Genomic DNA, 17,623 nt, shown 5'->3' with positions numbered 1-17,623 from the left:
ACAGCTGATTTTGAGATGTGTCTGTTACTTGAACTCTGTGAAGCATTTATTTGGGCTGCAATCTGACGTGCAGTTAACTCTAATGAACTTATCCTCTGCAGCAGAGGTATCTCTGGGTCTTCCTTTCCTGTGGTGGTCCTCATGAGAGCCAGTTTCATCTTAGCGGTTGATGGTTTTTGCAACTGCACTTGAAGAAACGTTCAAAATGAGTGACTGACCTTCATGTCTTAAAGTAATGATGGACTGTTGTTTGTCTTTGCTTATTTGAGCTGTTCTTGCCATAATATGGACTTGGTCTTTTACCAAATAGGGCTATCTTCTGTATACCCCCCTACCTTGTCACAACACAGCTGATTGGATCAAACGCATTAAGAAGGAATGAAATTCCACAAATTAACTTTTAACAATGCACACCTGTTAATTGAAATGTAATCCAGGTGACTACCTCATGAAGCTGGTTGAGAGAATGCCAAGAGTGTGCAAAGCTGTCATCAAGGCATAGGGTGGCTATTTGACGAATGTCAAATATAAAATATATTTTGATTTGTTTAACACTTTTTTTTGGTTACCACATGATTCCATATGTGTTATTTCATATTTTTGATATCTTCACCATTATTCTACATTCTTCACTGATTTACCTTTTAGCAGCACATTCACTACTCTCTCGAACAGCTAACTCCGCCCAATATTGAATGAATTGACCAATGAAATGTCACTGGATGACCTTTTCCATTGTCTCTTTAAAAGTGACTCAAGAACTGTGCCAATATGTGTTGTATCTGTCAGACACCCCGTCCCCTGACACCAGTGTTCTGTAACAGCTAATATATGACAGTGACTGTGTCTCAATCTGTTCCCGTCATTCTGGCTGACAGAGACTGTCATTGTGGTGATCGGTGAGTGTTGACTGGCCCCCATTCAGCTGAGGTAAATCAGAGCTCTCTTGCATTGTTGATTTTAGCATGTCAATCTTGGTGGGGCAAAGTCAACATTTATTTTTCTGATGCATGCCAGCAAAGCCACTACACAACACTAAACAATACATGAATTGCACTGTAACGGTGAGAAATGGTGACCACAAACTGTTAGGGCCTACATAAAGCTGTCCCAACAGCAGAGTCCCAGCACCTTACCACTGCTACACCTGGCTATCAGCGGAGCCTTGTCTGGCAGCGAAACTGTTCATTCAGCCTCATTTACTGCCTGATATGGCTGACTTGCTTAAACAAATGTGGTTTCTACTGACAATTGAGATGTACAAACTATGGCATAAGGGAATGATGAGCGGATAAGAGGCAATCCGTAATTTCGATGAAGACGTTAATGAGCGAGCTGAGACGGATGCCGTCATTATAACTATTTGTTCAGCACTTTTGAAATGTACAGCGACAGAATTCAGAACATGCACCGTTCTTACAGTATTCTCCCAAGTCAGAACCGTAGGATAAATAAAGGGGGCATTTAAGCAGACAATGAAAGCACTTACAATATTCGATGATTACATTTCTCTAAAACAGGCTACAGGCTAAATGTGCACCACCAAGTCAGAACAGTAGGCCAGGTTATGAGGGGAAAAGGGACCACATTATTAGGGTGAGGCACATGGGCTACTAACAGCTTACTACACAACATACACTTAATATTAATTTCTTAGCTACAGTATACATACCTCCTTGGCATATAACATCATTTATGCAGCAGCATACAATACATTTTTGGACTCACCATTGTGCTGTGTTCACTTGAACAGGAAGGTGGCGCAGCAGTCCTTCTTGTGGGCAAATTTTGTCATGAAACTTTGTCATCAAAGTCTGGCATTCTCTGGATTTATGGTGCTTTCATGACAACTGGGAACTCTGAAAAAGACAAGTTCGAATCATGACGCCAGTGATCTTCAGGTCGGAGCCCTAGAAAGAGGCCAGAGTTCCCGAATTAAAATTCAGAGTTGGATTACAGTTCAAAACATATTTTACCCAGTCAGAGCTAATTATTTTCAGAGTTCCCAGTTGTCTTGAACTCACTGAAGTCTGAGATTTCCCAGTTCTGAGTTTCCAGTTGTTTTGAACGCGGCAGAAGTCATGCTGGATTGACAGCATGGCCAATGTATTCAACCTTTTCTGGCCCATGATGTTGCGTGTGAATGTTTATCCTTTTAAACTTGAAAAAGAGACCCTTAAACCCAGACTTGGTCCACACACCCTCTCCACCGAATAGCAGGCAGGGGAAGCAAAATAGTGATTGCTTTGCAACGCTTGCAGTTAGCCACTGATTCCTTCCAAACCTCTCATTGTTGAATTTGCGATTTCCAATTTATGTAATGTTTATGTCCAATGGCCAATGAGCACCGATACGTTTTTATCTATAATTTATCTTCAAATGACAAGGATTGAAAAGGATTTGCCAGTAGATTGTCGACATGATTCATGATGATGACTGCTTGCTAGGTAAGATTTTGAAAGTATGATGTTGACATGATCTAATGTAAATCTATGGCAGCACCCAAGGGTGCTTGAACTTTCTAGCTCTCCCTGTAGATTGTGCGGTGACTTAGTGTCCCCATGAGTGACAGAACACTGAGCCAATCACGGCGCAACTAGAGAAGATTACGCTCTGTATTTTCCACTGGCTGCCCCACCACCACATAAAACACTGAGCTAGGCTGAAACACCTGCATTTTGGAGCTGTGTTACTCAAGAAAGCAAAAAAGAGACCATGTTTGTATGCGGCTCTATTACCTCCCCAAAATATGTTTTTTTTACATTGTTTGCAAACTGATATGTGACATGTATTAATGCCAAAATAACATGCAAAACACGCAACAACAATCAAAACTATTTATTTTTATTTTTTATAGCTAAACAGGTGAGGCTCAAAACAGGCTCTGCCCCACCTGCCCTGAATGACAGGTCACCACTGCTCTCTTGCCTTAATATGTCAAACACACTATTTGTCCTTACAAGGACCAAGTCTGCTCTCCCCTTGTCATTTGTCCTTACAAGGATGAAGTCTGTTGTCATTTGTTAGCGGTCCCATTCCTCACGGCCTGGTTTGAGGGTTGAGTGGGTGAAATGGACAGCAGGTGCTTCATACTGTAGCCTAAAAAGAGACACATACACAGACGGAATGTACTGTCATCCTCGAATGATAGCATTTATGATTGATTGATAATACCATTGCGATTGATCAATACAGTATAATAATACAATTAGTATTAAATAAAAGGGAGGACACAAATACCATGTAAATGTGAATTAGTTAATTCATTTATAATGTATTGAATGATGGTGGATAATGATTTCATCATATCAAGATTGTATGGATAGAAAACATTGATCCGTACTGCTAAAAAGTAATGTACTGTTCAACATGGGTTACTATGATGCATTACATTAACATCCCAATGTGCGTCAATTCATAATCTCAACAGTAAGCAAGGTCAGACAGCCTTCTATAGATTTGTGGTGGATTTGATTAGTTGAGCTTCAAGCGTCTTCAGAGCAGACCAGAGAGAGAGAGAGAGAGAGAGAGAGAGAGAGAGAGAGAGAGAGAGAGAGAGGAGAAAGATGGGGGAGAGAGAAAGCGAGAGAGAGAGGAGAGGAGAGGAGAAAGATGGGGGGAGAGAGAGCGAGAGAGAGAGGAGAGGAGAAAGATGAGGGGAGAGAGGGGAGAGGAGAAAGATGGGGGGAGAGAGAGAGAGAGGGGAGAGGAGAGGAGAAAGATGGGGGGAGAGAGAGAGAGAGAGAGAGGAGAGGAGAAAGATGGGGGGGAGAGAGAGAGAGAGAGAGGAGAGGAGAAAGATGGGGGAGAGAGAGAGAGAGAGAGAGAGGAGAAAGATGGGGGAGAGAGAAAGCGAGAGAGAGAGGAGAGGAGAAAGATGGGGGGAGAGAGAGCGAGAGAGAGAGGAGAGGAGAAAGATGAGGGGAGAGAGAGAGAGGGGAGAGGAGAAAGATGGGGGGAGAGAGAGAGAGAGGGGAGAGGAGAGGAGAAAGATGGGGGGAGAGAGAGAGAGAGAGAGAGAGGAGAGGAGAAAGATGGGGGGGGAGAGAGAGAGAGAGAGAGGAGAGGAGAAAGATGGGGGAGAGAGAGAGAGAGAGAGAGGAGAAAGATGGGGGAGAGAGAGAGAGGAGAGGAGAAAGATGGGGGAGAGAGAGAGAGGAGAGGAGAAAGATGGAGAAAGATGGGGAGCGAGAGAGAGGAGAGGAGAACGATGGGGGAGAGAGAGAGAGAGAGAGAGAGGAGATGAGATAGATGGAGAAAGATGGGGGAGAGAGAAAGCGAGAGAGAGAGGAGAAAGATGGGGGAGAGAGAGAGAGGAGAGGAGAAAGATGGAGAAAGATGGGGAGCGAGAGAGAGGAGAGGAGAAAGATGGGGGAGAGAGAGAGCGAGAGAGAGAGAGGAGAGGAGAAAGATGGGGGAGAGAGAGAGAGGAGAGGATAAAGATGGAGAAAGATGGGGAGAGAGAGAGAGCGAGAGAGGAAATGATAAAGTGGAGAAAGATGGGAGAGAGAGAGGAGAGAGGAGAAAAATTGAGAAAGATGGGGAGAGAGAGAGGAGAGAGGAGAAAGATGGAGAAAGATGGGGAGAGAGAGAGAGAGCGAGAGAGAGGAAAGGAGAAAGTGGAGTAAGATGGGGGGAGAGAGAGAGAGGGGAAAGGAGAAGATGGGGGAGAGAGAGAGGAGAGGAGAAAGATGGGGAGAGAGAGAGGAGAGAGGATAAAGATGGGGAGAGAGAGAGGAGAGAGGAGAAAGATGGGGAGAGAGAGAGAGGAGAGAGGAGAAATATGGGGAGAGAGAGAGAGAGAGGAGAGAGGAGAAAGTTGGGGAGAGAGAGGGGAGGAGAAAGATGGGGAAGAGAGAGAGAGAGAGGAGAGAGGAGAAAGATGGGGAGAGAGAGAGAGGAGAGGAGAAAGATGGGGAGAGAGAGAGAGAGGAGAGGAGAAAGATGGAGAAAGATTGGGGAGAGAGAGAGGAGAGAGGAGAAAGATGGGGAGAGAGAGGGGAGGAGAAAGATGGGGAAGAGAGAGAGAGAGAGGAGAGAGGAGAAAGATGGGGAGAGAGAGAGGAGAGGAGAAAGATGGGGAGAGAGAGAGAGAGAGAGAGGAGAGGAGAAAGATGGAGAAAGATTGGGGAGAGAGAGAGGAGAGAGGAGAAAGATGGGGAGAGAGAGGGGAGGAGAAAGGTGTGGATGAGAGAGTGGATAGAGCGAGAAGAAGAAAGGAAGAGATAGACGGGAAGAAGAAGAAGAAGAAGAAGAAGAAGAAGAAGAAGAAGAAGAAGAAGAAGAAGAAGAAGAAGAAGAAGAAGAAGAAGAAGAAGAAGAAGGTCGTAATCTAACAGTAGCTGGGCTCATTATATAATATGTCGATGAGAATGGGCTCGCTGCTAATTATTCCGCTTGTTGTCTCATTGATTTTGCAAGATGGATTGTTTTCTCAATTCAATTATGGAAAATTGGCCGTAATGTTCAATTGATCTACCTTAACATATTGCCCATTCATCTTTGGCTAAACTACGTGTTGCTATGCCTTAAGTGAGGCCCGCCATGTGCAATTTGTAACACTACAGTTGAATCATTGCACAGGTCCTTGTGGCACTTTTAATTTTCAATGTATAAAAATGGTATATCTGGTATAAAATACATGTATATTTTGTGTATACACATTTGTGTATTAAGTCAACGTCACAAAGTGTGCAATCTATAAAACCATAGTTGAATGAGTGTGCATGGGGTCCTTGTGACACATTCATAATCACAATACAACAACGTGGATTCAACCGTCGGCTAGTTGTAGATGTATTAGAGTAGTATCCGGTTCATTTTTTAATTTCATTTAACCTTTATTTAACCACATAAGGCAATTGAGAACCAATTGTCATTAACAAAAAAAAAACGACCTGGCCAAGAGGCATGAATTGCAACAGTGAAAAGGACAACACATAATCCCAACTGAAAATACATAAAACACAATATACCGATGAAAGGTACTAATTCATCAAATATCAGGTTCATTTTGATAGACATATTAGTGGTATCTAACACATAATACGTATTTAAGAAGGTGTACGTTTGTGTATTCAGTCAGTGTCACAACCTGTGTTATTTGTTTACTGTACCCAGCAGTCTTTTCAATGGAATGGAACAACATATGGCAGAATCTTGCCTCCTGCACCCCATGCTCACAAACACAAAGGAAGTCCTCATTCATGTCGTATGTCATTGTGCTAAATGCTAAATTATTTTTAGTTCAGCGCTTGTCCAAATTCATTTATTTGTATTTATTGTGTGCATAATGGCTTTAGTAGGACAAATAATGACCAAACAATACCCCTCAAGGTGTTTTAGTAGGTAAAATGGTATATGAGATACAGCACTTTATCTAGGTGAGTATATTGTCATGTCAGACAAGAGGTACTGTCTGCCTAGATGTAGAAGTCCCCTTCCACGTCGTTCATTATTTTCTATAGAACGCATAGCCTCTTGTTGATTTAACACCTTATTATTATAACCCCTTTATTATTGTAACCCTTCATTATTATAACCCTTTATTATAACCCTTTATTATTATAACCCTTTATTATAACCCTTTATTATTATAACCCTTTATTATTATAACCCTTATTATTATAACCCTTATTATTATAACCCTTTATTATTATAACCTTTATTATTATAACCCTTTATTATTATAACCCTTTATCATTATAACCCTTTATTATTATAACCCCTTATTATTATAACCCTTTATTATTATAACCCTTTATTATTATAACCCTTATTATCATAACCCTTATTATTATAACCCTGTATTATTATAACCCTTTATTATTATAACCCTTATTATTATAACCCTTTATTATTATAACCCTTATTATTATAACCCTTTATTATTATAACCCTTATTATTATAACCCTTCATTATTATAACCCTTTATTATAACCCTTTATTATTATAACCCTTTATTGTAACCCTTATTATTATAACCCTTATTATTATAACCCTTTATTATTATAACCCTTATTATTATAACCCGTATTATTATAACCCTTTATTATTATAACCCTTATTATTATAACCCTTTATTATTATAACCCTTATTATTATAACCCTTATTATTATAACCCTTTATTATTATAACCCTTTATTATTATAACCTTATTATTATAACCCTTCATTATTATAACCCTTTATTATAACCCTTTATTATTATAACCCTTTATTATTATAACCCTTATTATTATAACCCTTATTATTATAACCCTTTATTATTATAACCCTTTATTATTATAACCCTTATTATTATAAACCTTATTATTATAACCCTTATTATTATAACCCTTATTATTATAACCCTTTATTATTATAACCCTTATTATTATAACCCTTATTATTATAACCCTTATTATTATAACCCTTCATTATTATAACCCTTTATTATAACCCTTTATTATTATAACCCTTTATTATTGTAACCCTTATTATTATAACCCTTTATTATTATAACCCTTATTATTATAACCCTTCATTATTATAACCCTTTATTATTACAACCCCTTTATTATTATAACCCTTCATTATTATAACCCTTTATTATTATAACCCCTTTATTATTATAACCCTTTATTATTATAACCCTTTATTATTATAACCCTTTATTATTATAACCCTTTATTATAACCCTTTATTATTATAACCCTTATTATTATAACCCTTCATTATTATAACCCTTTATTATTACAACCCCTTTATTATTATAACCCTTCATTATTATAACCCTTTATTATTATAACCCCTTTATTATTATAACCCTTTATTATTATAACCCTTTATTATTATAACCCTTTATTATAACCCTTTATTATTACAACCCTTTATTATTATAACCCTTTAATATTATAACCCCTTATTATTATAACCCTTATTATTATAACCCTTTATTATTATAACCCCTTTATTATTATAACCCTTTATTATTATAACCCTTTATTATTATAACCCTTTATTATTATAACCCTTTATTATAACCCTTTATTATTATAACCCTTATTATTATAACCCTTCATTATTATAACCCTTTATTATTATAACCCTTATTATTATAACCACTTTATTATTATAACCCTTTATTATAACCACTTTATTATTATAACCCTTTATTATAACCCTTTATTATAACCCTTTATTATTATAACCCTTTATTATTATATCCCTTTATTATAACCCTTTATTATTATAACCCTTTATTATAACCCTTTATTATTATAACCCTTTATTTTTATAACCCCTTTATTATTATAACCCTTTATTATAACCCTTTATTATTATAACCCTTTATTATTATAACCCTTTATTATTATAACCCTTTATTGTTATAACCCTTTATTATAACCCTTTATTATAACCCTTTATTATAACCCTTTATTATAACCCTTTATTATTATAACCCTTTATTATAACCCTTTATTATTATAACCCTTTATTATAACCCTTTATTATTATAACCCTTTATTATTATAACCCCTTTATTATTATAACCCTTTATTATTATAACCCTTTATTATAACCCTTTATTATAACCTTTTATTATTATAACCCTTTATTATTATAACCCTTTATTATAACCCTTTATTATTATAACCCTTTATTATAACCCTTTAATATTATAACCCTTTATTATAACCCTTTATTATTATAACCCCTTTATTATTATAACCCTTTATTATTATAACCCTTTATTATTATAACCCTTTATTATAACCCTTTATTGTTATAACCCTTTATTAAAACCACTTTATTATTATAACCCTTTATTATTATAACCCTTTATTATAACCCTTTATTATTATAACCCTTTATTATAACCCTTTATTATTATAACCCTTTATTATAACCCTTTATTATAACCCTTTATTATTATAACCCTTTATTATTATAACCCTTTATTATTATAACCCTTATTATTATAACCACTTTTTTATTATAACCCTTTATTATAACCACTTTATTATTATAACCCTTTATTATAACCCTTTATTATTATAACCCTTTATTATAACCCTTTATTATTATAACCCTTTATTATTATAACCCTTTATTATTATAACCCTTTATTATTATAAAAATTATTATTATAACCACTTTATTATTATAACCCTTTATTATAACCACTTTATTATTATAACCCTTTATTATAACCCTTTATTATTATAACCCTTTATTATAACCCTTTATTATTATAACCCTTTATTATTATAACTCTTTATTATTATAACCCTTTATTATTATAACCCTTTATTATAACCCTTTATTATTATAACCCTTTATTATTATAACCCTTTATTATAACCCTTTATTATTATAACCCTTTATTATTATAACCCCTTTATTATTATAACCCTTTATTATAACCCTTTATTATTATAACCCTTTATTATTATAACCCTTTATTATTATAACCCTTTATTATTATAACCCTTTATTATTATAACCCTATATTATAACCCTTTATTATTATAACCCTTTATTAAAACCACTTTATTATTATAACCCTTTATTATTATAACCCTTTATTATAACCCTTTATTATTATAACCCTTTATTATTATAACCCTTTATTATAACCCTTTATTATTATACCCTTTATTATTATAACCCTTATTATTATAACCACTTTATTATTATAACCCTTTATTATAACCACTTTATTATTATAACCCTTTATTATAACCCTTTATTATAACCCTTTATTATTATAACCCTTTATTTTTATAACCCCTTTATTATTATAACCCTTTATTATAACCCTTTATTATTATAACCCTTTATTATTATAACCCTTTATTATAACCCTTTATTATAACCCTTTATTATTCTAACCCTTTATTATAACCCTTTATTATTATAATTATTTATTATTATAACCCTTTATTATTATAACCCTTTATTATTATAACCCTTTATTATAACCCTTTATTATTATAACCCTTTATTATTATAACCCTTTATTATTATAACCCTTTATTATTATAACCCTTTATTAAAACCACTTTATTATTATAACCCTTTATTATTATAACCCTTTATTATAACCCTTTATTATTATAACCCTTTATTATTATAACCCTTTATTATTATAACCCTTTATTATAACCCTTTATTATTATAACCCTTTATTATTATAACCCTTTATTATTATAACCCTTTATTATTATAACTCTTTATTATAACCCTTATTATTATAACCCTTATTATTATAACCCTTTATTATTATAACCCTTTATTATTATAACCCTTATTATTATAACCCTTTATTATTATAACCCTTTATTATTATAACCCTTTATTATTATAACCCTTTATTATTATAACCATTTATTATAACCCTTTATTATTGTAACCCTTTATTATTGTAACCCTTTATTATTGTAACCCTTTATTATTATAACCCTTATTATTATAACCCTTTATTATTATAACCCTTTATTATAACCCTTTATTATAACCCTTTATTATTGTAACCCTTTATTATAACCCTTTATTATAACCCTTATTATTATAACCCTGTATTATTGTAACCCTTTATTACATGCTGTAATGTAACGTGCGATCACAATTTATATTCCTACATTGCCTCAGTAGCTCTGGGTCTGACAAATGTTTTTGCCCCTCTCCTCTCTTCGACCCCCTCCCCCCCGCTTGTCTAGCCCAGGGAGGTGGTACAGTGCCTGGGGATGAGGAATGGGTCGGGCAGCTTCCATATTTTAGCCTGGCGGTGGCAGCGTTGACGGATGGATCATTAGACGTTTGCCTCCCCTCGCTCGCTCTTGCTCACTCAGCGGCGACAGCCCTGGGAGTGTAGTTCTGACGGGGAGATGAGGGGTCCTGCCAGGCAGATTCTCTAACAACTGATGGGTGGACTGTGACTGTGTGCCGGGGCGCGTGTGTGTGTGTGTGTGTGTGTGACACAGATATGTTGTGTGTGTGACTGTTTGTGTGTGCATGTGTTGGATAAGGGGGAGATGTGTGGCATAGGCTTTACGTATATGCAAGCAGCTGTGGATTTGTATGCACAGTCCATGTAGTCAAATGCTCAGCAATGGAGTGTGCAGCGCGGCAAAGTATATTAGTCTTTAAAGGGAAAGTTCATGCAAAATCTATATTTGGGTCAAATTCCCCTTACCTTGAGTTGTGTCTGAAGGCCCATGGTGACAGAATCCACAATAATTCGTTATTTACTTCTGGCTACAGCCTGGGGTTAGTGTGTTAGCATCGTACAGATTTCATGAATGGAAACAGCTGAACCAAAGCTGCACTGCAAGCCGAAACTTCCTCAAAAAAACACTTTCCCTTTAAGTTGTTGTGTTGTTCATTTTCAGCTTGAAATCGGTATATCCCACAGTATGTCCCTTCAACTTTGCTTTTGGCATATTACCAGTAAATTGGTCTATGTTGTTTAAGACTTTTTATTTTATTTTACAATAAAACTTTTCTATCTTGTCAGAAGATGGCACAGAAGTGGTCCATAGCAAATATCGAAAGGGAGAGGGCCAACGTTGATTTGGGGGGGCGCACTTCCAACGTTGATTTGGGGGGGCCGCAACTCCAACGTTGACATGGTTAGGGGGCCTCACTTGGACCGTTTGCTTTTAGGGAAAGCTGCTTTATGACTGGCATATAATCCTGTTTTATTACTCAGATAGGCAAAATGCTGTGCCCATATAAACGGTTTAGCGCTGGCCTGCCCAGGGTAAGCAGCTTGTTGGAGCAACCAACTGCATGGTGAGACTCATCGACTGCCCCCCCCCCCCCAAGTGGCACCCTATTCCCTATATAGTGCACTACTTATCACTAGGGCTCACAGGGCTCTGGTCAAAAGTAGGGCACTACGGTATATAGGAAATAGGGTGTCATTTGGGACACACACACTCTGATATGTACAGCATATTTGGCTGCTCCAAATCTTCATGCTCAGGTTTGTCTGGTTGTTTATCTCTGTGTGTGCACATTCCGACAACATGAGCGGGCCAATAGCATATTTAAAAAAGAAATCTAAATCTCGTGAAGCCATTTGGGAGTCCATTTAAGGTTGACGGAGATCATTTTGGATTTGTGAATTTCAACCTGACATCAACCTGAGAACCTTAACACAACCTGAAATAACTCAGGACTGTAATGATTAACACCTTTTCCAGATAGCACCACACTCGATGAACAGCTGGCTGTTCTCAGTGCTACGGTATAAGTGATTAAAACCTAATCATTTGTAGAAATTGGTGTGTGTGTGGGGGGGGGGGGGGGGGGGGGCGGGAGGTCTTATATGCCTTGGCTGAAAACCCAGTGAATAACATTGGCCTATTGTAATACATCTAACACTGGTAGTATCTCTCCATGGTTCCATTCTCCACCACTACTGGCCCTCTGTCTCTATCCATGGAATTGTTTCTCAGAGCTTTCCTCCCAGGGTCATGTTGATAGGGTTAAGGGTTAAGGGTCGTGTTGATGGGGTTAAGGGTCATGTTGATGGGATTAAGAGTCGTGTTGATGGGGTTAAGGGTCGTGTAGATGGGGTTAAGAGTTGTGTTGATGGTATTAAGGGTCGTGTTGATAGGGTTAAGGGTCGTGTTGATAGGGTTAAGGGTCCTAAAGCCACACAGGTGGCAGACAGGGCTGTCCTATCATTGCCAGTATTTTTCGGTGTACAACAAAAGCTCTGACGAAGGCCTTGAAGCCGATACGTAAAGCTTAATAAAGAGCAGTGATACTAGCAAGAGAGGTGTGTGGGTTTCTTCTTGTTTCTTGGTGTACAACCCAAAATTATGGAGGAATTAATTAAGGAAAACCTCTCTAATACCTAGAACAAATGTTCTGTACTGTATAAGTCTATCTGAGTTTGATGAAGAATGTCTCCACAATGATATTCATTGGCATACCATTTTTTCTTTGTCTACTCATGATTAACTAATCTTGGTCCTCTGCCCTTTGTTGATAGTGATGCTGACTGTATCGTTCTCTCTGTCTCTCCATCTGTCTCTCCCTCTCCACAGTGCTGGTCCTGTTGATCATCACCATGCAGCGACGGAGGAAGAAGGAGCCCTTGATACTGGACGAGGAGCGTGACGTGCGCGAGAACATTGTGCGCTACGACGACGAGGGCGGCGGCGAGGAGGACACTGAGGCCTTCGACATGGTCGCTCTGCGCAACCTCAACGTGGTCCATGAGAGCAGCTGCAAGACCCGCCGTGACGTCACCCCGGAATTCCCCACCCTCTTCTCGTCTTCCCGGCCGCCGCCGGACAACGGCGTCTTCCGCGAGTTCATCTGGGACCGGCTGAAGGAGGCCGACGTGGACCCGTCGGCGCCGCCCTACGACTCGCTGCAGACGTACGCCTTCGAGGGCAGTGGCTCGGCCGCAGAGTCCCTCAGCTCGCTGGATTCGCTGAGCACGGACTCTGAGCAGAACTACGAATACCTTAGCGACTGGGGGCCACGCTTCAAGAAGCTGGCAGACCTCTACGGCCACAGCGACGGCGGCAACCTCTTCGCCTCCTAGCCCTCGGTCGAGCCCGCCGAACCATCACCGCGGACAACAGAATACACAAGTGAAGGAAACCGAAGGATATGACTACGGAATACAAGAAAGGACATTTTAGATGACGAAAGGATGATGCTGTACTCTTGAGAGGACATTTGATTGGTGTGTATATAAACGCATCAATGTGGGCGAGAATAAACCGTAGGATGGTGGTTTTCCATTCAAAATGTTTTTTGGGGCACTCTGCACACTGGCTGGATTTTTTGAAAGAAAGACATTTTGGGAGATTTTGTTAGTAATATTTAACATGGATGGAAATGATGCAAATCTTTAAAATGTTGGGACGGGCTCCAGACCCTTTGAAAGGACCTCAACGAACAAATGTCCAGAAATGTCTCATGTCACAGTGATGTTCAAAACGGGACGAGGAGGGAACCGATGTCTATGCTTCAGTGGTATTACATCAGTGACATGTTCAAGTACAACATCTTGTCGCGGTCAAACGAACAGTGTGACCTCTTGAACTGGCCCTGCAGTCTGTCACAGGGTTCACTATGATCTGTAACATTTTTTTTTTTTAATTGATATTTAGGGGTTCACATCTTTGCTGTGAAACCTATTGTTATTAGATTTAAAAATGTTCCTTGACATGGTCAAATAACTCAAGCATAGATTGGTAACTTATTTTCTAATTTGACACACAGAAACTAGACATGAGTAACTTGGTCAAAAATAATGCCGCCGATTGGCCTATAGGGTGGCGCTGTTATAAGCAGTCTCACTTCAACCCTCATATCCACCGCCCTGTTTGACCTAGAGACTTGAAACGTTGTATGTAGGTGTCTTTCCTCATGCTGAACAAATTTACCTCGAGGACCCATAAGGCCCGTCAGGATAGGTTTTCCTTCATCTTGGACATTTTGGAAAACCTTTTGAAAAACGTATTCTCGTGATCCAAATAACACACAAAAAAAAAAATAAAGCGAAGGGATTGGTTAACAGATGGCAGAGTAATTAATGAATCAGGAAATCCTTCGTAAATCCACTTCACAATGGCCTATCAATGTGTAACTTCTTAGGGTCACCAGAGACATTACCATGATTAACCATGTTAAGTTTGGCATTGATATCTTAAAGGCAGAATGTAGCCGTTTTTATATCGATATCAAATCATTTCTTGGTAACAATTAAGTACTATAATGTAGTAGTTTTCCATTGAAATTGACAAAAATAGCTTTTTAGCAAATAACTATTTCTCAAGCAAGAAGGATTGTCTGGGAGTGGTCTGAGTGGGGAGGGGAAAACTCAAAACTAGCTGTTATTGGCAGAGAGGTTTGGAACTGTTTGTTATTGGTCTATAAACCAATAAAACTCCCGCCCATGCAAACCTGCTGATTAGAACGTCCTGTGTAGATTCTATTTTCAACCAGCAACTATAACACTGATCACATTTTTTCACTTTAACAGTCAAAAGATGACCAATCCCTTTGGTCAAAAGGATGGCTGAGTTATTGACAAATCAAAAATCTGATTTTACGTGTCCATTTAAACCACTGCAAATCTACTCCACAGTGGCCTATCAACTTGAAACTGTCATGGACGTCCCTAAGATGAACCACACTGAATTATTATAATTATTATTAACAACTCATTCTTTGCATATGTAACGCTAATGCTCAAAACCATCTTCTCCTCATGAACCACACCTCAGATTTAATCCAGATTGTGTATTTAGCCTCATTATTGCACTTAAAGGAAGATGGTTCCTACATGATAGAGTGCTTTGTTATCCAACTGATCGTGTGTTCTTTGTCATCCTATGAACCCTGTTCATTGCTGCTGGCAGGCAGTTATATTTATGGAACAGATTCTCAATTTCTGTACAAAACAGGATAACTCCATATGGATTTTACTGCAGGTTTTGATCAATGTTGGATTTGATCAATTCAGGCTTACTCTGGTCCATATTCAGTAGGGCTCACCGTAGCAAAATGTTTTGAAACAGAAAACAGAAATTAGTGTTTCTTATTGGACCAGTAGTCTCTCCCCCTTTTCTTCCATTTGGTGCCTAACGAACACGGCCATGATCTACATTCCTATAACGGTGTCTAGACACCTGTCAGGGTTGTCCCCTCTCACACTCAAGTTCTGAATGAACATGCTTAGAGTGGCACAAAGGGGGGGGGGGATAAGGCAAAGAGACTGGGGGGGATAAGGCAAAGAGACTGGGGGGGATAAGGCAAATAGACTGGGGGGGATAAGGCAAAGAGACTGGGGGGATAAGGCAAAGAGACCGGGGGGGATAAGGCAAAGAGACTGGGGGGGGGGGGATAAGGCAAAGAGACTGGGGGGGATAAGGCAAAGAGACTGGGGGGGATAAGGCAAAGAGACTGGGGGATAAGGCAAAGAGACTGGGGGGGATAAGGCAAAGAGACCAGGGGGGATAAGGCAAAGAGACCGGGGGGGATAAGGCAAAGAGACTGGGGGGGGGGGGGGGGGGGATAAGGCAAAGAGACTGGGGGGGGATAAGGCAAAGAGACTGGGGGGATAAGGCAAAGAGACTGGGGGGGATAAGGCAAAGAGACCAGGGGGGATAAGGCAAAGAGACTGGGGGGATAAGGCAAAGAGACTGAGGGGGATAAGGCAAAGAGACTGGGGGGGATAAGGCAAAGAGACTGGGGGGATAAGGCAAAGAGACTGGGGGGATAAGGCAAATATACTCGGGGGATAAGGCAAAGAGACTGGGGGGGATAAGGCAAAGAGACTGGGGGGGATAAGGCAAAGAGACTGGGGGGGATAAGGCAAAGAGACTAGGGGGAGAATAAGGCAAAGAGACTGAGGGGGATAAGGCAAAGAGACTAGGGGGGATAATGCAAAGAGACTAGGGGGGATAAGGCAAAGAGACTGGGGGGGATAAGGCAAAGAGACTGGGGGGGGTAAGGCAAAGAGACTAGGGGGGATAAGTGATGAAGAAAACCCTATGATGTCAGAGTCTGGAAACCTTGTAAACATCTGCGGTGAATGCAGCGTATTGGTAGGTTCAAAATTTAAGGCTGTTGTGATTGTTTTATCTATCCTATGAGGTGTTCTAGCAACCATGTTGGTTAAAACTGTTTTTCAGTTGTTGTTTTTTACGGAAACATAGCTGTAACAGCATTGAAAGTTGGAAAAGATATATAGCAAAGCTGTGGGCACTTGTAAAAACACCAAGCCAAGGAGAATGTCAATTGAGATGCAGTGAGTAGAAATTGAATTTACACCATAAATGGAACCAACACAGTCCTACATATCCTTTTCACACTATCGTGCTGACCCAAACTGTACAATGTTGGCAATCTCTTTTATTCTCATTGTCCCATTTCAATGTTTTCATCGACTGTGGTGGGTGTAGCCTCCCGAGTGGCGCAGTGTTCTAAGGCACTGCATCACTGTGCCACTAGAGACCCTGATTCGAATCCAGGCTCTGTCGTAGCTGGCAGTGACCGGGAGACCCATGGGGCGGCGCACACGTTGTCCAGGGTAGGGTAGGGGAGGGGAATGGCTGGCTGGCTGGCAGGGATGTAGCTCAGTTGGTAGAGCATGGTGTTTGCAAAGCCAGGGTTGTGGGTTCGATTCCCACGGGGGGCCAGTATGAAAATAAATAATGTATGCACTCGCTCTGGATAAGAGTGTCTGCTAAATGATGTAACGCAACAGTTCAATAACATTTAACTTAAATTTAGTATTATAATATATAATGATGTACAATGCAGTCCAAATGCATTTATCAAGAACAACAGCATAGGCACCTGCTAAGAACCCCTTACAATATCTTCAGTTTCAGCTCGTAACGATCTTGAGTTATTATCAGCTATTTTGAGGCTGTTGAAAAATGTATGCCTACAAATATATAAAGTTGATTATAAACGTATAATATACGTTTTATTATATTATTCTTTACTATAATAATTCATTATACTGTTGGCTTGAAGTGTTACCAGAAGTTAGGAAGATATGTGTCTTTACTTCTTCCGACAGTACAGTATTTGAGGAGTCTTCTCAGTTAGAAAAACACATTAATAAATACCTTTTTGTGTTTTCAAGGAACGCAT

At 38.7% G+C, this 17,623-nt stretch overlaps 1 protein-coding gene across 1 annotated transcript in view; it reads left to right on the top strand.

Annotated features, from left to right (window-relative positions):
- LOC311146911 (cadherin-7-like) overlaps positions 1-14,499 on the top strand; it is a gene marked incomplete at its 5' end in the record, with an annotated part of 116,960 nt that extends 102,461 nt beyond the window's left edge. The window contains one exon of the mRNA XM_084183538.1: positions 13,045-14,499. Within this exon, the coding sequence (XP_084039664.1) occupies positions 13,045-13,550 (506 nt within the window). The 3' untranslated portion in view covers positions 13,551-14,499. The remainder of the gene's footprint in view (positions 1-13,044) is intronic.
- Between the last annotated feature and the right edge of the window lie 3,124 nt (positions 14,500-17,623).

This window comes from Coregonus lavaretus (genome assembly GCF_964263955.1).
Source record: "Coregonus lavaretus genome assembly, chromosome: 19".
In the NCBI taxonomy this organism is placed as follows: Eukaryota; Metazoa; Chordata; class Actinopteri; order Salmoniformes; family Salmonidae; genus Coregonus; species Coregonus lavaretus.
Note: the sequence above shows the minus strand (reverse complement) of the source record. Positions and strands in the feature narration are given on the sequence as shown.